Source organism: Ziziphus jujuba, chromosome 8, assembly GCF_031755915.1.
Source record: "Ziziphus jujuba cultivar Dongzao chromosome 8, ASM3175591v1".
NCBI lineage: Eukaryota > Viridiplantae > Streptophyta > Magnoliopsida > Rosales > Rhamnaceae > Ziziphus > Ziziphus jujuba.
The window spans coordinates 28,535,725-28,558,876 of record NC_083386.1 but is presented as its reverse complement, the minus strand read 5'-3'; the positions used below and the strand labels follow the sequence as shown (position 1 = coordinate 28,558,876).

Sequence of the window (23,152 nt, the reverse complement as noted above, 5' to 3'; positions counted from 1 at the left end):
GAAAAAAATGTATTATTTTTTCTGAAATTAATATACAAAAAAACTTATCTATAAACTATCTCTGGAGTCTCTAAAAAAATTGTATTATCTCTGATCTATATAATGGGATGTGATACAAGATTGAAAAAGTAGATACCTATTTATAAAGTTCTAAAATTTCCTTTTTTACAAAGCAACTTCCTACAAAATAAATCTAGCCATTAATTAAACTTAAAGAACAAATAAAGAAAACCCTAATGGGTTGGACTTAGGAGAATGTTGGACCCTAAAGTGAGCTCGCTTCGTTTGGCCATTGCCTTTCTGTGAAAAATCAGACAATGTGGGTTGTACTATATTTACATAAGATCGACGGATTTTAATATTTGCTTGCTCTTTTTTTTTTTTCTCTTGTTAAATAATTTACGTTGCTTGTCTTGCTATAGTATTCTGTGCATAGATAAAAAAATGCTTTGGAATGGGTTTTAATACCTATGCTGGGTCTACCACTACCTCAGTTGCTACTGCTTGCATGCCTTTTTGAAATTTGTCTGCTATTGATAGGCAGCTTGTTATGCTTTTGGCTCCATTTTGGAGTTTCCAGCCATCTTGGAGGATTCTTCAGCCAATGTTGAGAAAGCTTTGCTGCGTAATCTATTACCAACACTTTTCATTACAACAATAGCAAATCAAAAAATAGCTGAAGGTCCCCATTTTGTGGTTCCTGAGTAAAATTTTTGAATTTTTACTTTTGACTGAGGAATTAAAGACACTTACCCAGCTAAAAGGCAAATTAATAATCCAAGTTGTTATGTCCTAGATGGTGGATGGTTCCCCAAATGTTGCTGAGAAAGCCTGTAATACTCTCTGTATTTTTGTCCAGGTTTGGCACAATGTATGTAGTTTAGCAATGAATAATATTGGTGGTATTAATGTCACAGTGTATAAGTAAATCATTCTTGTTATTCAAGCCCTTATATGTGGAAAATCAAGCTCATATTTTGGAAATCACATTCCAAAATTTCAAAAGTGTATTGAGATGGGTCTTTTGAGTGTTGAGAAATGCTAAGCTTTTACTATCATAGCTGGTTTTGCATTAGTCATAGCTAGATTATTGATATGTAACATTTTTCCTTATTGTGAATGTATCATGAATCGGTTTCTCAAAACTTTATCAAGCAATGATTTTCAAAGCTCTACTAAGTCTCTCATATTCTCCTATTTTGATCAAATAGCATTGTTAATAGGAATGCAATTTGAAATGTATTTATCAAAAGCCATGAAAGTGCTTCAATTTGAAGCAAAATTAATAGAATAATAATTTTGTGCTGATGATAATATGTAAAATCTCATAAATTCTATGAGAATGGAATTTTAGAGGCATATTTCGGGTTTTTGCGTGGCTTAAAAGATTGTCAAAAAATCCATGTTTTGACTGGCTATGCAACTCATATTCTTCAATTTTTTGAACAACATATACTCAAAGGGAGACATGTGAGTCTTTCTTGTTATTTACTATTTTTTTTTTATGAATAAAAATGTACTGTTTGTTGTTTACTGATAATTCTATTTGTAGGGATGATATTATGAGAAAGATTGCTATTAATGTCCTCGGTGAGCTAGCACACAGAAGTAGTATGGCATGTTATTTGATACAAGGGAATCCATTACACTGTGCATTTTTGGAAGAATATTTGACCTTAGAAAATGAAGCGATTGTAGCATTTGCTCAAGAGGCCTTGTTGTCCATCTAGAATGCCAACTGGGAATGCAATGTGCAAACATCGCTACATGATATTTCTTACAATGTGCAAGGTGCCTTATTGTTATTCTATATCTTGTTCACAAATTTTTTTGTCTATTGTTCATATTTCTCGTCCATTTAGGATGGAAAAACTGACATGTTTCAAGTGAATTGCTGCTTTTTTCAATTTCTCTGTTAAAACTCTCTATGTTGTGACCCATCGGATTAAGTTCATTTTAATTATATGTCTTAGGCAAACACCACTATATGATAGTTTGTTTTTATAATTGCTTTCTATGTATGGAGTGTTCATGGATTTTACCTAATTTATTATACCTCTCAGCAGTACTACTGACAATAGATAGTATAAGATTACCTAATATTTTTATAATAGGCATCCATGGCCCAATTATGGTGTGTGATACACATCTCATCAGATGTGGTGGGATCTGGAATTTTTGTTTCCTTTGATTTTCAATTACCAGTTTTTTATATATTTTTTGTTCAGGTTTGATCAACCTACAAGAGAAAAGACTTTTGCTTCCATTTTGAGTTCTTTTCTAAAGCAATCTGATTATGCAAAGGTTTTTGCTACATTGTGATTTGCTCTTTCATTTTTCAATTTCACTGTCTAGGTTTGCAAAACGGTTTTTTCTCCATTATAATTTTGTTTAAAAACTTTCCTTGACAAAATTTAAATGGCGTTGTTGTTTTTGGCAACTGATGGTACTGTGTTTACTCAAAGGAGTGGACAGAGTCATTGTTATGTGAGCTTCTAGAAAGATGCTATCAGAATTTGTCAAAAATTGAAGCTAAGATACTATGCCTTCATTGAAGGTAAGTTGATGAATCTTCTAAATGTTGTGTTTGTTTAACCATGCGCATAGTTTATCTCATATTCTGGTGTTTACCAAAAAATTATGTTTTTGCCTCTCCTAGAGTGGTGCTATGCCCAACTCATTTAATGTACATATCTTTGATGATCATTTATTGAAGGTTTTGGAAGTAAGAAGTCTTTGAAACTTGTATGGATTGTTATCCAATCTGTCTTTAGTACTAATTCTCACTTCTATCTTTACTTATAATTATTATAAGTTGGTGACAAGTACAAAACATTTTATCTTGTCTTCAAACTTTTTCTTATTTTTTGCTTTTCCAGTTGGATGGTTTTGTTTTGGAAGACCCTGCTACCTTATAGCCTTGTGTAACTGTCTTGCAGAAGCTGAATGATAAAGGCTACAGTGGGATAAAGAGTGAAATGCAAGTTAACCTTTTTCCTATGGTAGTGTTGGGTTTACATAGGCTATACTTATTTGAAATAATAAAGTGAAGTTGGATAGTGGTATGGAAGAAAGAATAATGTGTAAATTGTTGCTTGCTTATGAGTTGTTCCTAAAGTGAGAAAATGAAAGTAGGAAATATTTTTAATTCACATGGAAGTAAATATAGACACCTCCTCTAATGAATAACAATTTTTTTCTTCTTTATGTAATAAGTTAGATTTAATTTTTGTGGGACGTATTATCTTCCTTTGGTATGTTAAGATCTCTTGATTGTTTTAAATTTCTATTGATTTCTTATAAATTTTATATGCCAAAGGTTGTAGGTGAGATTGGGGATATCATAGCCAATTGTCAAGCTTCATGTTTTGAAATGGTTTTTTGGGTTAACTGAGTTTTTGGGGTTACCTGTTGCTTAACACGGTGCCTCAATATATAAATGAGACCTTACTAGATTCTGCTTTTACTTCATATTTGCACGTTGTTCGTTTACTCACTTTCTATCAACTTAAATTTAAGGACTTGTTAGTAATTTAATACAATATATATATATATATAATTTACAAAATTCATATTCCTCTATATGCAAAGTAATCTGCAATAAATGACAAAATTTATCAATATAATTGTTAACATGCGACAACATATATTGTTTTTTATAGCGTGTGATTAATGCTATAAAATATATATTATTGCATTTTCAAAAATGCTATGATAGCCTATGCGATAAAAAGTCCCACGCTATAAAAAAATCTTACTCTTTCATAGTATTTTTGAAGTGTTATGCTAAATGCTATATATAACCATTTAATAGCATTTGTCCTATGTTATTATGTTATTTTAATAGCAATTATAAACATTATATAGCATTTGTAAGCGCTATGTTAATTTAATTTAATAGCAATTTTAAATATTATGTGGTAGATTTCATAGCACTTGTAAATGTAATATTAAATACCTTTTATAATATTTAAAAATGTTATGTCAATTAGATTTCATAACATTTTTAAATGCTATGATCAATACAATGATAGACATTGTAAATGTAATATTAGATACTTTTAATCATAATTTTATGTGTTATTGATGAGAGTTAGGCCTTGATTAAGAGATTGTGAACCAAAATGTTCTACTACATACACAGTGCTAAAGTATAGATACTCAGACTTACTGCTACTTAACATCGTCTTTTGCATGATTGGGTACCACATTGAAAAAAGGGAAAAATAAATAAAAATAATAATTAATGAAACTCAAAATTGTAGGTTACCATACAGTACGTGCTGTCTAAATCTGGATGGTTTAGTGGTATATTATAAATAAGCTCGTCCTGGAATATCTTGCCATATCTATTATATCCCCATAGCGGACCAAATGAATTTTTGATTGTCCAATAGTCTCTGGGTTCATTTAAGTTCTTGTATCAATCCCATACCCCATGAGCACCATAGCATGGTTTCGATTCTTCTTTGTCTATTTCTGAACAATCTTTGTTTTTCTCATAAATGTCCTAAGTAGTCCATTCGTTAAAGGAACTGGTCAAATTAGTTATTCCACAAACAATTGGCTTGTATTGAAGCGTATTGATAATTTCATCAACTGTATGGACGACACTTTTAAGGTGACAGAGGAACAATACATATAAAAAAAAACTGTGTTATTTTTGATATGTGTGGTGTGATGTGATACAAGACTTAAAAAAAAAAAAAATTGTGATTGTGAAGTGTAGAAAAGGTGAGAGAGAGTGTAGTGGATTGGATTGAAGAGTGGAGATTGTCGCCACCCACCACCAATCACCAACGATAGCTTCCCACGTGGCATTCAACTACGTCTTTTATGTCCATCTAGCATTTTTATGCAAAGAAAGTTATTCTAATAAAAAAATGTGTTATTTTAAAAATACATATAAAATTTGAATTATTACTCTCAAATTTAAATATTTTTAATAGTAATCAAATGTTATAAGAAGAAAACTAACTAATTTCCAAAAAACTAACTCCTAATAAATTTTAATCTCGAAACAAGCCTAAAAGAAAGAATGCAAAAACTAAAAACCAATAGATACTTAAAAAAAATCAAAATCAATAAAAATAAATGTAATAGTTATTATGCCATTCATACACATATCTGTACTAGATACAACAACGTATTTTATATGTCTATTTTATTAACTTTTTTTAATTTTTATTGAAAGTTCAAATGTCCTATTATGAATTAATCGGTGAAAGATCTGGGTTACACTAGTGTCCCAAGGCCTCTTGACAATGTTTCTCTCTTAATTTGTGAGCCAATGCCCTAAGTTTTTGGGTAGCGAAAGAGGAGACAATTTTTATGGTTGATTTTTTGGATCGATAATGAGAATAACCTTTTTATAAGTAACCCATCAATAAAGTCACTTTCTAATCATTTTCTTTCAAACAAGTTTGATCAAGTAAGATATAAAACAATGGTGACGAGATATATTAGAGGAGAGCAAAGAGAGGGTAAAAAGAAAGCAAACAAGAAAAATAAAAGTAACAAAATTTTTGTACAAACTGGATTCATTGAAAATCTTTCAAGGACAAGATTTTAAAAATGAAGAGACTTGTAAATTATGTTAACTTCATCGTAGAAGAAGATTATGGAGGGACAATGGCGTAGCCACATTTTGGCCTGGGTGGCACGCTTTTAAATTTAAATTTGTTATTTTCTAAAAATAGGTAGAGTACTTTTATGATAATTAAGAAAAAAATTCATTTAAATATATATTTAGCTACCTAATCAAAGGCCTAACTTTTCTATATACATTATATTAAATTTTTAAGCATTTATTAGTCTTAAAAAAAGACTCTATTAATTAAATATAGGACATTATTTTAATTTTAGACTTACTTAATTAAATTATTATATAATAGTGTAGTTATATGTTAAGTTGATAGATGGTAACTTTCAAAAATAAGTGATTAGTGATAAGTATTCATATTTTCTATTTATTACTTAATAATTTTCACAAAACTTATTATAAATGTGTAATCTAGTTAACATTTGTAGGAACTTTTGGCATTCCATTTGGTTTTATTCATTTTCTAGTTATTTTTAATTAATGATTTTTTTATTTCTTTTATTAATGTACTCTTTTAATTTGATCATACATATTTTTAATATTTGATTTTTATGGGTGTTCTATTCCATTTGGCTAAATAAATAAATTCTCTAATACTTACATTTGAATAATTATAAAAGAAAAATAGAATTAATCTAATTCAATATATATATATATATACACATATACACACACACACACATATATATATGAGAAAATTTATTTTCATTTGACGTATTTAACAATACCTTGGTCCTTGAGTAAAAATATTTATAACGGAAATGTAGAAGTGAGGGGTCAAAGAAAACAAATCCATAAATTCCAAAGGTATATATATGGGCAAGGCCAAAACCTCAAATCCCATTCGTTTTTAAATTCCCAAAACCCTGGTAAAACAAAGTGTTCACGTTTTGGCGGACAGATACGCATTCAACAGAAGAAAAATTGTTCAAGCCTCGGCCAGAAGTTATGGAATCCGATCCTAAGACGAAGCCGGTAATTTTTAGCAATGCAAGACTTGCGGTATTTTTATTTATTCTATATATATAAACCATATTAAAGAAGGAGTTTTCTCTGCTCTCTGGGTTTGGGAAAACACAGTGGGTTTTTTTTTTTTTGGTGTTGCGTGCGCTTGTTTATCTCTTTGTATTTTAATGAAATCTTGTTTCTTTCATGTGTTATTTATTTATTTTCTGGTCTCTATTTTTGCTTTTATAAAATATGGCATGTGATGCAAATTTCTCTCAAAAATAGGATATGATTTCTAAGACTTTTAATGGAGATAAATCAATCGCTGAGAGAGGTATTAAAATTGCTACGAAGCAACTGGAAGCGCCGTTGTCACATGCTGATCGCGGCAGTTTTAGGGAGCGTTATGATAGATATGCTGATATTGTGGAAGGATCCGAGGTATTATTTTTATATTTGTGATCACTTCGTATTAATTAAATCTTTGTCTCTTTAATGTGTTATTTTATTTTATTTTATTTTTTTATGGTTTCTGCTTTTGCTTTTATATTTTGCTGGCATAGAACATATGGTTTTATGGTTTTATGCGAATTTCTATCAACATTAGGGTTTCATTTCGTTTCCGGGTCTAACTTCCTCAATCATGGGTGGCATCGGGCCATGTCGAGTCAATGATAAATACACTGAAAAGGCTGCCAAGTATGCCGTCGAAGAGCATAACAAACGGACGGTAGATAATTTGATTCGTTACGATTTTGTTGATATATTGAAAGTAGATTGATATTTTTCCTAGTAATGGAAACCTCATTCGCATCTTTCAGAGTGAAAATGTAACACTCAAGAATATTGTCAAAGCTAATTCGCAGTTTGCGAATGATATGGTGTTCTATTTGACATTGGAAACATTGGTTGGAGATCAGACATTTTTTAAGGAAGCTATAGTGCATCAATACGTGGATGGTTCTCAGAAATTGGATATTTTCAGGGATGCTATCTACTATTATAAAATAAAAGGTAATTTAGTTTTCCATCCAAACATAAGTAGACTATTATTTACTGTTTTCTCTCTCTTTTCACACCTGCATGTGGAATTTCTACAACGTCCTTTTAATTAGTTGTTCTTTTGTGTTCTGTGTATAATTGGTGTGTTTAATCTCTTCAACAAGATAAAATTGCTATCATTTATTTCTAATATTAGATCCTAGAAGTTTGAAGCTTGTTTGTGTTATGAAATTTGACAAATTGGCTTATAAAAGGTGATTGGACTATATAAAATGATCTCTCGTTTATTGTTTTATATGTAATTTTATGTGCTGTAAATGTAACACGGCCTATGTATATTGGCCTCTGACACTGTTTTCAATCTATATCCTTCATGTGGAGTTATTTGTTGGCAGAGTTAGAATCAATCCTTGGGGGTGATGCTGATTCATCCACTAAAAGGAGTGCAGGAAGGTTAGCTTTTATGTATTCTTGTCTTTTGGTTATTTATAAAAGTAAATACAATTGCCATCATTGAGGTTGTATATGGATGAAACAGAGGATAATTACCTTTCATTTGGATCATAAAATATGTGATATATCATCTGTTTATCTTAATAGATGTGAGCAAAGATTTGGTAAATCTGCATGTAAATTACTTATCTTGTTTGCTTCTGGGTTTGTACAAAAAGAGGTTTAATATGCTTCGGAAAGATTTAAAAATAGAGGACTCTTAAGTTTATTTGTGCTTAGTCCATGGACTATATAGTCCACCGTTTTCATTTCTTTGGACGGACTTGAAAGGATTGGGTTGGTTCTTTTGAATTGGTACTTTGCTATGCATGTTTGTCTTTTTCTTTCTTTTCTATGTTAGGGTTATACACTGTTCAGGAGCATGGGCATATGTATTACCAAAACTCTGAAGAAGAGAGAGAGAGAGAGATTACATTTTATTTAGAGGCTTTTTTTGGTATGGTTATTTTACTGATATATTATGACGCAAATGATCTTACAGGCCTCATAAGTGTGCTTTTTTCAAAGCTCATGAGCGTGAGAATTGATACTATCTTTGGTTATGTTAATCTGTTCTTTGTTTTTGGTTTATCAGGTCCATATATATTTTTCTTTTCCCCTTTCAGTTTTCTAACTTTGACTTATATGTCGATGAAGGTTGAAAATTCGATATAATCCTACACAATTACTTCAAATTTTTGGACGGTGAGATCAATTGTTTGAAGATTGACGATGACTATTATTGTTGTTACTTTATTATGGTGTTAATAGAGATAAGTGGGAAAGTGAGGGCAGGGAGAGCTTGTCTCACTTGCTTTCAGTGATAAAATAATGCTTAAACTTATTTAAGAATTTAATTGGTCTGTAATCTTTATCGTTATTTGTTTGGTATATGATCTTTACAGTAGAAAAAGACGCGCTCGGCTGTTTGCATCATGTTTTTTCTTCGATCTAAGAAACGGAATACTAGGCTTGTATGGTTTTTTTTCCCCTTCATCTCTTTTAGTATCTCCGTCAAATTTGAGCTTTTGTAATTATCACATTTTTGTAATGTAGGAGTCCCACTGCATTCTATTCAAATGGCGATGATAAAGCAGCAGATGGTGCTGGAATAAGAATGGAGCTTCATTTTGCAGCTGCGCCAAAAGCTCACCCTGTCAGTTGTTTGCCTATACAAATACACAGGGATATTGGACTAGCTAGTGCCCTTGTACGAAAACTTGACTGGGAGAAAGGGATTGAAAACAATTTTTTGTGCAATATTAACTACTATAGAGAACTTAATAGTGAATCTACATTTCAAATTCTTGTTATCAAATGTTTAGCAACTGAGAGGGTCCTATATGGTACTCAACTTCTGGACACACTTCTTACATATCTTTAGCGCATCCATGGTGTAAATTATTATGGGATGATTGAAACTTATTATCCTGAAGGTTTTAGGCATGTGAGGCCAGATGATAATGATCATGGAGAGACCATTGAGTCTGGGGACGAGTGGCTTCATAAACTTCATTCATTTTGGTATAAAAGGTTGACTAATCGCTGGGTACATATAAGGAGGAGGGGACCTAGAAGGAAGTTTAAAAGGATGCGCTCTAATTTGTTGACTCATCCCTGGAAACCTCTGATAATGAAACAGAAACTAGATGCTGCAGATATTGAGGCTTTTTATAGATGTAAATGTGTGAAAAAAATATATGATGAAAACAAAGGATGGATGTTTGGTTGTGTTGCTGATGCTTGTACAGAACTTTTCCATTGTGCTGAAGACGCATGTAAACATCTGATGCTAGAACACCCAGAAGTTGAGGAGAAGCTCACTTCATTATTGCATGAGAAAGTATATCTCCATAACTACATGAGGTAAGTTCAAAGTGTTTGTTCACTGGAACTTTTAGTAGGAATTTAACCCTGAATTGTTAACCATATTGATATCTTTTCAGTGATCCAGACGCTCGTGGTAGCTCATGGTGGGACCCCTGACAAGCAGCAACCATAGGTAAATTACATTTACAATTACAGTCTGCTCTGAGCTTCTAAGGAAAAAAAGGTAGTCTGTCTGATTTATCTCTTATTTCTCTCGTTTTTAGTTTTGGTAAGTTGGGTCTTGCAAATTAAGAGGTTCCTTAATTTTTATTTTGATTGAATGGGCAGCCAAGATTTAAGAGATTTTTTTCCCCAGTGGCATGAAAATCTGGAAGATGGTTTATGTATTGGCATGGATCTCTTATTCATTTCTCACTGTATTGATAAGCTTTCCGATCCTTGTTCATGAGATGTTGGCAGTTCCTAAGGGGTGATTAGCATTAGGAGCCTGCTGACCGAGAGATATAATTTGTGGTGAATCAACTTTAGCAAGTAACAGATTATAGACATTGGACCAAGCAAACTTAAGAATTTGAGACCTAGATAGAAACCCCCAAAGCTTCACTAAAAGAGTTTTACTAACCCTAAGACTTGCATATATTGAAATCTTTGTGCCAACACCCTTTAACAGTAGCAGATGATTTCTCTTCTTATGCAAATTTATGCAACTGGGAAAATTTTATTTAAAGGGAACCTCTTTTTTTGGCATAAAGAGAAGCTCTTCCCTCGATAATATTAGCAGCAGCCCATTCCTAAATGCATCAAATTCTAGCTTCACAGGATATGGTAAAATGTGCAGCAGTCATGCATAGGCATAATAAACCCCCTCCATTTTGTTGTGTTTTAAGATGTATCATTGTGTATTTGTAGTTACCTTTTATTTGTTTATTTATTCTTGTTGAAAAGTAGTTATCTTTTATTTGAGAAGCTGCTATTTTCATTTATGCTTTCCCTTTAACTACAGTTTTATTATGTACTTTAGTTCCAATATTATCTTTTGATACCATGATTTGATTTTAGCCATATTCTTTTAGTTTAATTTTTTTATGATATGATACATGTTCTTTTAAACTTCAATCCTTAGGATATAGCTTTATTATTATTATTATGCAGATGAGCAAAACAGTAGTATCAAGGTCTGGCAGGATGGAATTGTTGAGATTCATTTTTGACTTACGTAAGGTGTACGTATTTAGGTTCACTTTTAACTTGTTTAAGGTGTATTTAGGTTCAAACAATTTTTGTATTTAGGTTTAAACAATTTTTCTATATGGCAAACTTTTGTTGTCATCGTCATCAACAAACTATGAATTTCCATATTTGAATATGTGGTTTTTGTTTTTTTATTTTTTTATTTTTTTATTTTTTTGGTAAATTGTTCGTTTATATTTTTGGTCATTTTACTGCATTGGATCTACGCTCACCGACTATGGAAGAGGTTGTTTTCTGAATTTAAGTTTTAGAGCTAAGATATTCCAAAAGAAAAGGAAAAGTTTAACAATACGTTGTCTCTTTTTTTTTTCTTTTTTTTTTTTTTTTTTTGGAGTATCAAAATGTTGACAATGCTTGGCGGTTAATTTCTCCATCTCCAAAGTAAGCCCAAATAGATACGTAACCGAATACAAATTTGACCCATAATGGCATAATTTAAATGGAGACCAAACGAAACCAGCTTAATAAACTCCCCAAAATATGAGTCACAGGTCATAGGCCATTGTTCGGTGTGTTTTGAAAGGCTTATTTATTTATTTTGTTTGTTCTAGCAGCCCCTCACTTAATTGAGATTTGAAATTAAAACTCAAACGTACGCAATTTATCTTCTTATTGTCCAAAGGAATAATAATAAATAAATAAAGAAAAAAGGTACGCACTTTGTATGCGATTGGCATCTGATGAAAAACCTCCAATAATACAGTACCATATTTGGTACGATTTCTTTTTATGTTTAACAAATTTAAGTTGCCAAATAGATATGCTTTATAGATATGGGATCATTACTATATAAAGTGGTGAAAACATATATGTATATATACATATATTGGTTTCCCTTTTTTGGGGTTTTTTTTTTTTTTTTTTTTTTTTTTTTTTGGGGGGGGTCATGTGCAATAATATTTCCACTACATTTATAATAATTCCTCCACTTAGGTATCTCAAATTTAAAATCTTCATATGTGGATGTGAGCAATTTATCAATTAAGTTCACATCATTTAATTTGGCTTGTTGTATATAATTTTTTAAGTAATTTAATTTTCAATTTTCAATTCCCATTCCTTTTTAATCTTATTCCCATTCCTTATTCCGTCAGCATTCCCATTCCAGATATGGGATCATTGCTATATAAACTGGTGACATATATATATATATTAGTTTTCCTTTTTTGGCTTCTTTTTTTTTCGTCATTTACAATAATATTTCCACTATATTTATAATAGTTCCTCCACTTACATCTCAAATTTAAAATCTTCAAATGTATGTGTGAGCAGTTTATTAATTAAATCCATATCATTTAATCCCCTTTTGGCTCGTTGTATATATTTTCTTAAATAATTTAATTTTCAATTTTCAATTCCCATTCCTTTTAAATCTTATTCCCATTCATTCCTTCGTCACCATTTCCATTCCTTTTAAAATCTAATTTCAATCACAATAATCTTAGTAGTAAATTTTGTGATGAATTTATAGATATATTAGGCGTGAATGAATTCGAGTTTAGATCATTGTTTAGGAAAATTACAGCTTTTACTATTGGACTGTCCCTGTAGATATATTTGTGATGAAAGTTGTGTGATTGTATTTGTTTGAATGATGAGAATGGGGTATAATTTTTTTCTTTTTTCTGTTTGGATTATAAAAAAAATGATAATAATAATAATATCAGATGGTGCTTGATAATAATAAAAATTAATTGCAAATTATTAATTTATTCATTTTTATGGAAGTATGTTTTTCTATTAGTTAAATATTTTTAAATAGAATTTAATGTGTTACTATATTTTTTTATTGATTACAAATTATTTCTCAAAAATATTATTCCATTAATAAATATATTTATCCAAAACAAATAAGGATATGGTTAGTTATTTTTAAGTTTTATCTTGTTAATAAAATATTAATATGAGTTTTTTTTTTTTAATTTTTGGGAAAGGAAATTAAGTTGTTTTTAGTTGTGGAAAAACTTAAAGGATATGATTATTATTTTTAAATTTTACTTTATAAATAAATATTATTATCTGAATTAGTTATGTTCTTTCGATAAAATATCAATATTTTTAGTGTTGAGTTGTTTTCAAAAATATTAATGGAAATTTATTATTTCAAATAACTAAATTAGTTATTTACAAGTTTAAAATTTTTAAACTTTAGAGGGATAAATGATAGTTTTAAACCTTATACAAGAGGGTAAACTAGTCATTTGATTTAATAAAGGGTAAAAATTGACTTTTCTTTAGTTAAAGGAAGTCAAATCGTTAGATTTACCCTTTTTCATTGGGTAAAGATGATAGATTCATTAATTGTTGGGAATTTAGCGTAAGCATTTTAAAAAGCTTGTTGGTACCAAATTATGATTATGGTTTTCTTAGTAGGGTCCAAATATAATTTGTCCTATTACATAATAGAAAACCCTCTATTGCAGTAAAAATATTATCATGTGACTTTTACTCTTTCTCACGTGATTTTATTAAGTTGTTAAGAGTTTAGTTGTAATCAAACTAGATTAGTTTAGTAAAGCTTCTTCTACTTTTTTCTTTGGGATTATATCATTAGGAGGTCTTTAAATTATACAGTTAGTGATACTTAGATCTTCAAACTATTTTTTTTAATAATTGATCTATGAAATTGCTTATTTATTCCACCGTCGATTCTTAACTTATTTGCCATCCGAAATTTTGTTTCAATAAAGGACCAAAGTGGAATTTTTTTATAATAATTATTTTTTATATATTTTCTTACAATGAAGGACCAAAATATATATTTTTTATTAATAATTATTTAAAAATCTTAAAAAATTATTTTTTTTCATATAATATCATGAAAATAAAATTGGGAAATTAATATATCCTTTGATATATTTTTTTAAAAATATATTTATAAAATATGTATAAATTATTTTTTTTAAAAGACATTTTTAAAATCAAATGCCATTTAGTTCATTTTTTTTTTAGTATTCCTGAATTATTAAAATTTTCAAATATTATGTGCCAATAATTAAAAAATGTAAGAGAAAATACATTTTTAAAAATGATTTTTTCAAAAACAATTTAACACTTCAAAAATATTTATGACTCATAAAAATCTAAAAGTTATACTTTTTAAGTTTTTATACAAAACCATATTTAAAAATTCAATTGAGCAGTTGAAACTTTTTTTTATGAAAATTTAAAGTGAAAAAAAAAACAATTTTCAAATTCTTTATAAATTTATTTTTAAATAATTTTTTGTAATAAGTAAATGAAGGAAGTAAAAAAGAAAAAAAAAAGAAAAAAAAACTTTACTAAACTATATTTAATTCTAAGAATAAATTTTTTTAAAAATAACTTATATTTATTTCAAAATTTTTTATCTGCTTTAAAAATATTTCAAAGGATAAAGTATTTTCTCAACTTTATTTTCATAATTTTTTATAAAAATATACTTTTCATGTATTTTAAATAATTATTTATAAAAATATTCTTTTTATTTTTTTTTAATGTTTGTTGCACATATGGTCCTTATGATTACAAAATTTTAGATGAAAATTAGTTAAAATTAACGGTGAAACAAATTAAAATATCCAGAGATCAATTTATAAAAAAAATAAAAATAAAAAGTTTGAGTGCTTAAAATGTCATTAGCTGTCTAGTTTAATGGCACGCTTAAATTGAGATTGGATGGAATACATATTAATTCAGTTTTATGTTTGGTATCAATTGTATAGAACTAATTTTTTTTATATAATTATTTGTAAAATGAATATAAGTTTTTGATTAAACAAAAAATGAATATAAGTTGTCAAATAATTTATTAATTTTTGAATCTAAACATCCATAAAAGCGAGAAAAAGAAGAATTATAAAAAATGGAGAAACACAAATAAAAAGCAAATTAAAAAATAAGGAAAAAAATAAACTAAAACTTAAAACTTAAAACCAATGCAATAAAAAAAAAAACCCAAAGATAAACAAAGCAGATTAAAAAAAGGCAAGAAGCCAAAAAGGGAAGATAATATCAAAAAAAAAAGAAAAAAAAAGTAGGAAAACGGAAGAGAAGAAGAAGAAAGAAAAAAAAATAAGGAAAAAAAATTGATATTGTTGAGAAAAAAGGAGGAAACAAGGATTAAATAAAAAAAAATGGTAAAATACATCTTACCACCTAATTTTAATGTTTTAGATATTTTACCACCCAAGCTTAAAAAATTGCCATATTACCATCTGATATATTGTTTTTGTTTGACTTTGTCTAATTTATAACAAGGCTTTAAAAACCTATTAGAAATTTACATGACCTGTTTTTAAGGGCAAGGGCATTTGATGGAATTAAAAAAAAATTGAAAAATCCATACAACCACATAATTCAGACGTGCAGAAGAGATAGGAATACCCAATACTAAACTATTTTATCAATTAATACCATGATCAAACACCACTACGATGCACCTCTTCTAAGCGTGAGTCGTTGAGAAATTTAGGAGGAAAACGCAACAAAGTAAGAAAAAGAAGGGAGTGCAACATCATCATCATCAAGTAAGGGACTTACTTCTTGATCCTAAATTTCTTTCTTCTTCAACTCAATATCCCTCTCGCACTTTCGGAGGAGGAAGAGAGAAAACCAACGGAGCAGGAGAACCAAGGAAACCCAAAAAGCAAGAAGCAAGAAAAAAAGCAGTGACTGAAACAACCATGTCTTTCGAAGATCGGCGCAGGGCGCACGTAAATCGTTACTTTGGCCCGGACGAAGTGAATAAGTTTACGTGGAGGAGGGCGTATCGTTTGGAGCAGTTGAAGGAGTACGACGACGTCAAAAGTGAGATGGAGTATAGGATGGAATTCCTGCAATGTCAAGTGCAATTGCACCGATTGCCACCTGAGGAAGTCGAGAGGCGAATCCAGGAAAGTTTCTTCTAACCTAATAATAATAATAATAATAATAATAATAATAATTTTGATGTTTACTTTAATGATTTTTTTTTTAATTAATTTAACAGATGAATCGTATTATTTTGATGGGACTACGAGTACAGTTTGATGATGATCTTGAGCAATTGAAGGCTATACCCAGTTTAGAGAGCTTTTATCAATTGGCATGATATATACACAAACTAACTCATTTTATCAGTTGAATTATCATTTTTTTTTTCCTGACTTTCTTCCATAATGATGCAATTTGCGTAGAGCACAACCCTCCAATTGATGAAGTTATCAAAGCAGCTGTAGTCCCTTGGTTTGTTAAATTTCTTGGAATGTATAATATGCCCCAACTGCAAGTAAGGGACTTACTTGTAACTGCTTTATTTGATTTTTTCTTTCTTTTTCTTCTTTTTGGTTCCTGTCCAAATAAATGAATTTAGGGGAGATAGTAAAACTCCTAACGCTGTTGTCGTTGCAGTTTGAGGCTGCGTGGGCTTTGACAAATATTGCATCCGGAACGATGAAGCATACACGTAAGGTTATCGAACATGGTGCTGTACCTATGTTTATGAAACTCCTTAGCTCTGCTTGTGATGATGATCTCAGAGAGCTGGTTATTTTCTTCCCCTTTTTCGCAATACCTATAGTCTCTCTCAATTCTTTAAAGATTTATGTATAGCAACATCTTGATTTTATATAAGAATAACTGGGTTTTTCTTATTTCATATCATTTTTCAACACTCCTAGATTCTAGAAAGATTTTGCTCGCTTTTGTAGCCCTTACTTTTCTATCAAACTTTAACGTTATTATGCTCTTCTCTGTCCAAACTATTCCCAATTATGCTGTTGTACTGATTTTCAATTCTCAGTACAATCATCATCCAATCATATTAAATTTTTTCCTGCTGCGTTATATCCCCCTTCACTTTCATTATCTTGAACAGGCAGTGTGGGCCTTAGGTAATCTGGCTGATGCACTAGATCGTAGAGATTTTGTTCTTTGTCATGGTGCGCTTGTGTCATTATTTGCTCAATTAAATGAACACTCAAAGCTATCCATGCTGAGGATTGCTACATGGACTTTATCCAAATTTTGTTGTGGCAAGCCTCCCACACCATTTGTTGAGGTAAGGAGACATTGGTTATCATTGCCGAGCATGATGTGGTTGATAAGTCATCATGGTGTAATTGTCCTAAATCATTATTATATTCTTGGCTGCTGCTTTCAGGTTAAGCTCGCCTTACCAGTTCTTCAACAACTTATTTGCCTGAATGATGAAGAAGTTGTGGCAAATGCTTGCTGGTCCTTTTGTTATCTTTCAGATGGACCAAATGACATGATTCAGACTGTGATTGACGCGGCTGCTTGTCGACGAGTTGTGGAACTTTTGTTGTAAGTTCCTGCACGCTTTAAACTTCTTGGGTGAAGCACTGATATTCACTGGCACAAAGTGATTCTAGTTTATCTTGCTTGTTTAGCATATAGTTCTTTTTCACATGCCAGGAACATCTGCAATCATGCAAATGTTGCTGTTTCTTTATGGTTTTTGATTTTTTATTGACTAGAATTGGTTACTGCAAGTCATCCATCGGTCAAGGTTCTTATACCTGCTCTTCCGACTTTAGGAAACATTATGAGAGGCGATTATGCTCTGACTAAGGTATTGACAATAATTTATACTGTAGAAGTTTCTAGTTGTTGTCTTTTCTGGTTGAGTTCATTTGTTATGTGTAAAGCAACAAGTCTTAATTTTTATTTTTTTGAGATGATATTATGTGCTGAACAGCCGAAGTGGTTCTTTTGGTATTCTATTCTCGTTTTAAAATTGTTTACTAAGGAACAAGTATACTTTCAGTGCAACTTAGGTGAAGAGATTCAAACAAGCATCTTCAGGTTTCTTGCAGTTACTGTTTAAGTTGTAAAATATTAAATTGAGATTGACTGTCTAAGCAGTAAAATTTTAAATTGACATGAGTGAGTGAACTTGTCGGGGAAGAACCTTCTATTTTTTTTTTTTTTAATTATTTACTTTGGTGTACTTTTGAGACTGACTACGTGAATCTGCACAGGTTTTTATAGTTGCTGTTTACCCCTTAACGTGGAGCAACATAAGAACCTTATGTGCATTTTGCAGTTTGTAATTGACAACCAATTTCTGCATCGCCTCCTTCAATTTCTTGAACAAAATCAATAAAAAAGCACCAAGAAAGAAGCTTGTAGGACAATCTCAAATATCACGGCTGGAAATAGAGCTCAAATACAGGTATTGGATCGCATTCTTAAGGTTCAAATGATATTGCTCCACACTCTTAATTGTTCTAAATTCAAACTACTTGAATAGTCAATTTTGGATGCATGTCGGTTAGTGGTCAATTATTTTCTGTGCAAAACTGATGACTTTCTATGTAATTCTTCCAAATTGATTATTGCAACTCCTGTATATATAAAAAAAGAATGTGTTATTTAGGTTGTTGATAGCCTTAACAGGAAGGAATGAAAAAGAGATTCTTTCTGTTTTTAAGAATTTATTTGGTTAGAACATGACATAATTTCTTATATAGAAGTCTTCTAATTAGTTACTTCTTCAAAGTTTTTAAAAAATAATTATATTGATTTCATCACCTTCTTTTTAGTTCTTGTATGGTTTCCATTAAATTTAGTGCAAAATGTCTCTAAATATTTTTGCTTGTGGAAATTTTCTTCTTGCTTGGAAAAAGAAGCATACGAGAGCTCTAGCCTCTTGAATGTGAAACCATGCGTGCTCCTTCAGAAAAAAATTTCTTGATCTGTTTTCGGTGCTAGGAAATCAATACCTTACCGAAAATTTTCTATGTTTTGGTTTAAACTACTTATTTTTAATGTAATAATGTGGTTCCTGCACTTCATCGTTTTTTCCTTAATGCATGTGAGAATGGATAGTCTAAAAGAGAAAGTTGAATGTTCCTATTTTGTTCCAACTATAGACAGTATAAAGAATACAGTCATTATCCAAAGCTTCTGGAAATTTACTTCTCTTGGAATCATTTACTCCCAGAAGTTGTTGCTTGATGCACTTTTAACTTGTTGATGATTGAATTCTGTTTTGCAGTCTGTTATTGAGGCCAACATTTTCCTGCCACTTGTGCTTCTTCTCAAAGATGCAGATTTTGACATCAAGGAGGGTGCATGGACCATCTTAAATGCCACCTCTGGGTGTTCTCACGAGCAGATCCGGTATTGTTCTTCTGTTCCACTGGATATTTTCGAATTTTGTGCTTTCTTGTCTTGAGCATATTCGTCCGTACAAAAGACATACATGTTTTGCTTGTGTATTTTATAAGATTTCTTGGTCACCTATTTTGTTCTCTCTTTATTGATTTTGGGCATTTTCTTTTCATTGGCAAAAACCATATCAAGTGCTTTGTGTCTTGCAGTAGTTACTTATTTAAAGAACATGTCTTAAATATTTTTTTGTTGTTGGAACCTTGTAAGTAATAACTTGATTTTGATTGTCCTTCCTAACGTTGGTGACTATTTGCAGCTGCTAGACTCTGTTACAAGTCTTAGAACATAATGCATTATACAACCTTTATTTATGTGCATGTGTTCTTGCAGATTCCTGGTTTCCCAAGGTTGCATCAATCCCTTATGCCATATTCTTATCTGTCCGGACCCAGATATTGTATCTGTGTGCCTTGAAGGTCTTGAGAACATTCTGAAGGTGGGTGAGGCTGATAAAGAAATGGGAATGAATGGTGGAATCAATCTTTATGCGCAAATGATCAATGAAAATGGTGGATTGGACAAGATCAGAAATCTGAAGGTGCATGACAACGGTAAGATTTGTGAGAAAGCTCTGAAGATCTTGGAGAGATATTGGGTTTAGTATTCTCTTTTGTTTAACTGTGTAGCCTGCTTGAATTTGTGTTTTTTGGAATTCTAGAAACCATATTTGTATTTCTCTCATGGCCAAGGATAAGAATTTTTGGTCTGGCACATAGTAGGCTTATCCAAGGAGTTTGTGTGTCACCCCGTCCCAAACCATGTTGGAATTTTTGCACGTTGACCGAGGTTGACCGTTGACTTTGACCATTGACCGAATGGTCAAAAGTTGACTTTTTGACCCGATTGGAATTCTAGGTTGACTGAGGTACCGTTACGAAGTACACGTTGGCATGAGTTCGTAGACTAGTAGCACTTTGAAAACGGAACTACGGTTTGGAAGTTATGAGCAAAACAAGTTGAGGTCCAAACTGTCCAAGGGGTGCCGGAGTTGACTTTTTATTCATGCAAGGTTGAGCTTTGACTCATGCATGGTTGTAAAGTGTTCGTCGATACGAGTCCGTAGACTAGCGGCACGTCCGATTTGGACATGTGGTTTGAAAGTTATGGACCTGTAGAGTTTTTCAAACACCGTATTATTTTTGAACGTGTAAGGATGTGCCACGTGTGACTTAATGAAGGTGACCATGTGTCACCATGGTGAGATGCCACGTGTCAACCATGTTTAATACCAAATTATTTTATTGTTATTTTATGTATAATATTATTTTAAATATTATTTAATTATTTTTATTTTTTATTTTATTTTCTTTTCCTTTTTCTTTTCTTTTTCTTTTTCTTTTTCTTTTCTTTTTCCCCACGTGGGAAAACACCTTTCTTTTTTTTTTTCTTTTCCTTTCCTTCCTTTCTTCTTCCCCGAGCCCGACAGAGACAAAACAAAACACACAGGTTTCTCTCCCGCCCGTCTTTCTCTCTCTCCCTGCTGCACATTTTCCGGCCACCGGAACCACTCATGCGCCGGCTAGTGATAAGCGGAGGGAGGAGGCGAGCTCGGCCGCCAATTTTCACGGTCACCGGCAGCTGGACGCGCCCCGATCGGGCCGGAGAAGCCGCCGGCCGGAAAAATTTCTCTCTCCTCTTTTCTTGTGTTTTCCGTCCAGCCTAGTCCAAATTAAACCTCGTCTCCCCCTATTTTGGGTCCTCTGAGTTTAAATATGGCCTCCAATCTCAAAAATTCGAAGCGGTTTGCGAGATACGAGGAATTAAAAACCGGCCGAATCTTTCCGGCCACCTCCGGCAGAATTGGGGTCAATGGAGACCGGATTTGTAATCCTCGTCGCTCAAGCTTTGATTCGGTATATTATTTGTCAATTTTGGATAACGTTTGTGTTTGACCCCTCCGGGTACCGGGTATTATTTATCCGATTAAAATATTAATTTATTTGACTGTGTGTGGATTTTGTTCTAGGAGCACGGGTGAGTCATGGAATTGATCCCATAGTGGATTGTGGTTTAATTGCGTGCTCCAGGTGAGTGACCCACCTTTAATAAATATTTTGGGATAATTGATTATATTTAATTGATGTTAAACTGGTATCTGAAATTATGCTCATGTGGTGGAATTTAAATATAGTCGGGAAAAAAATATTATTTTATATATATATTTTTACCCATTGATACTAAACGGAATTTTGGGTTACTAAGAATTTCCTGAGTATTATTTTATTGTGGTTTAATTTATTTACTGTGCATGAGCAAAGTATATTTCGGTAATAATCGTACGTGGTTTTAAGTATTATTTTCGGGCATAATTGGGTTAAATATTTTATGAAAATATTTGGTTAAATTTTATAAATTATGCCCGCGGTATTTTTATTGTTGAACCTCGTACTTCGAGAAAATTGTGGTTTATTGGTTATCGACGTTTCCGTACAGTTTGTTAAATAAAAATATGTGGGATGGTATTTTGTGAAAATTTGGTACATTTCCCACGGTAAATTTTGGAAAACGGTACAGTTGGTTTAATAATTATTTTAGACGCATTCATACAGTATTGGTGTTCTGGTATATGTATATGTGGTTCAGCGCGCAAGTATTATTATTTCACCCGTGAGTTGCCATTGGACCGTGGGCAGGCAAGTTTGTTATTGGCCTCAGCCGCCCCCCTCCTTGGCCGGGATGATGGTTTCAGCAGCGGTACTGTCGGGACCTCGAAGTGCCGTTTGCAAGTTTCTCTCTTTAATCCCCCGCCAGTCGGTGCTCAGGACGCTGGGTATCAGAGGGCATCATCGGTATATGGTGTGATGCGTCAAGTGTAGTTTTCAAATAAAGTTTAAAACCCCAAAGGTGTTCAAAAATTATTTATTATAATTTATTACATTTTAATTATATTGGGGTATGTATTTATTTATTTATTGTTTATCAAATTGATTAATCCCTTGGTTTTCGGGAAGTATGTACATCGGGTTTTGTGAAATTGTTTTAAAAATGGAACATTTCAAACGGAGTGATCGGTGAGAGTTTTGAGGGAAATTATTATTTCCAACAGTTATTATTATTTATTTATTAATTGTTGGTATTTATTCAATTCCCTTAATTGTTATTATTATTATTATTATTATCATTAAAGGTGTTCAGTAGTTAGGGTCACTCACTGAGATGATTAGCATCTCACGCTCTTAAATTCCGATCCCCTAGGTCCAGGTTGGAGACGTTGATTGTCCGGGGCGAGCCCAACGTCTCAGTTCGTTGCCGAAAGTCCAAGAAATATTTCTTCCCTTTTTCCTCTCCATCCTGTATTACTTCTTATCTGTCATAGTATTAATTCCACATTTATTGTATAATGCTCTGTATACTGTATTGGACGTGTAGTTATTATTTATGCACTGAGTTGCTGTTATTTTTGAAGTGCTGAAATTTGTGGAATCAATTTGTAGTATTGTGGGAGGAATAAGGGGATGTTTATAGAAGTGTGTTTTCAGTGCAAATAATTTTTTGTTAGTCCTACCCTTAGGGGAGGTGCTGTCAGATTTTCCGTTGGAAGGTTCGGTGGTATTTCCTTGGGATTAGGGCTTGTCTAGGATTCCGGGAAAAGAATTCTGGACGGGTCCTGACAGTTTGTCAGAAATTTTAGGCCCTGCGAGTTTATGTTTATTATTCAATTTTTATCCTCTTTGTATTTAAATACCTAATTTGAAAAGCTCATCCTTTTGGTTTCCTTTTGATTTTTGTATGCGTCTTATTTATCTAGTTTATCTTGCTTTATAAGTGTTGAAGACCACAATCTGGGTGGTTTAAAATTTTAAATCCTATTAGTGACATTTTTGCCAATATTTTTGGCTTTTGGGCATGTCATGCACATCATTGATTTTA

The 23,152-nt window shown here is 31.7% G+C and overlaps 2 protein-coding genes across 12 annotated transcripts in view; both read left to right on the top strand.

Annotated features, from left to right (window-relative positions):
* LOC107421825 (serrate RNA effector molecule) overlaps window positions 1–11,259 on the top strand; it is a 68,013-nt gene extending 56,754 nt beyond the window's left edge. The window contains exons 1-11 of one of the 11 annotated variants that reach the window (XM_048469432.2): window positions 6,404–6,577; window positions 6,836–6,991; window positions 7,158–7,280; window positions 7,372–7,564; window positions 7,948–8,005; window positions 8,547–8,591; window positions 8,702–8,749; window positions 8,950–9,018; window positions 9,101–9,910; window positions 9,999–10,046; window positions 11,027–11,259. In XM_048469432.2, the coding sequence (XP_048325389.1) occupies window positions 6,551–6,577; window positions 6,836–6,991; window positions 7,158–7,280; window positions 7,372–7,564; window positions 7,948–8,005; window positions 8,547–8,591; window positions 8,702–8,749; window positions 8,950–9,018; window positions 9,101–9,428 (1,047 nt within the window). In that variant the 5' untranslated portion in view covers window positions 6,404–6,550 and the 3' untranslated portion in view covers window positions 9,429–9,910; window positions 9,999–10,046; window positions 11,027–11,259. Of the gene's footprint in view, window positions 1–6,403; window positions 6,578–6,835; window positions 6,992–7,157; window positions 7,281–7,371; window positions 7,565–7,947; window positions 8,006–8,546; window positions 8,592–8,701; window positions 8,750–8,949; window positions 9,019–9,100; window positions 9,911–9,990; window positions 10,933–11,026 lie in introns of those variants that run through there. The other 10 variants (XM_060819320.1, XM_048469429.2, XM_048469430.2 and 7 more) reach the window with 10 other exon arrangements.
* A 4,530-nt stretch (window positions 11,260–15,789) lies between these two features.
* On the top strand, window positions 15,790–22,932 carry LOC107421801 (importin subunit alpha-4). Its single transcript, XM_060819896.1, is given in 13 exon segments — window positions 15,790–16,003; window positions 16,146–16,190; window positions 16,282–16,373; window positions 16,496–16,630; window positions 16,962–17,144; window positions 17,247–17,410; window positions 17,600–17,678; window positions 18,153–18,281; window positions 19,107–19,231; window positions 19,613–19,833; window positions 19,941–21,135; window positions 21,249–21,309; window positions 21,916–22,932. Coding segments are annotated over 11 exon segments (1,527 nt in total). The 3' UTR covers window positions 20,081–21,135; window positions 21,249–21,309; window positions 21,916–22,932.
* The last annotated feature ends 220 nt before the right edge of the window (window positions 22,933–23,152 follow it).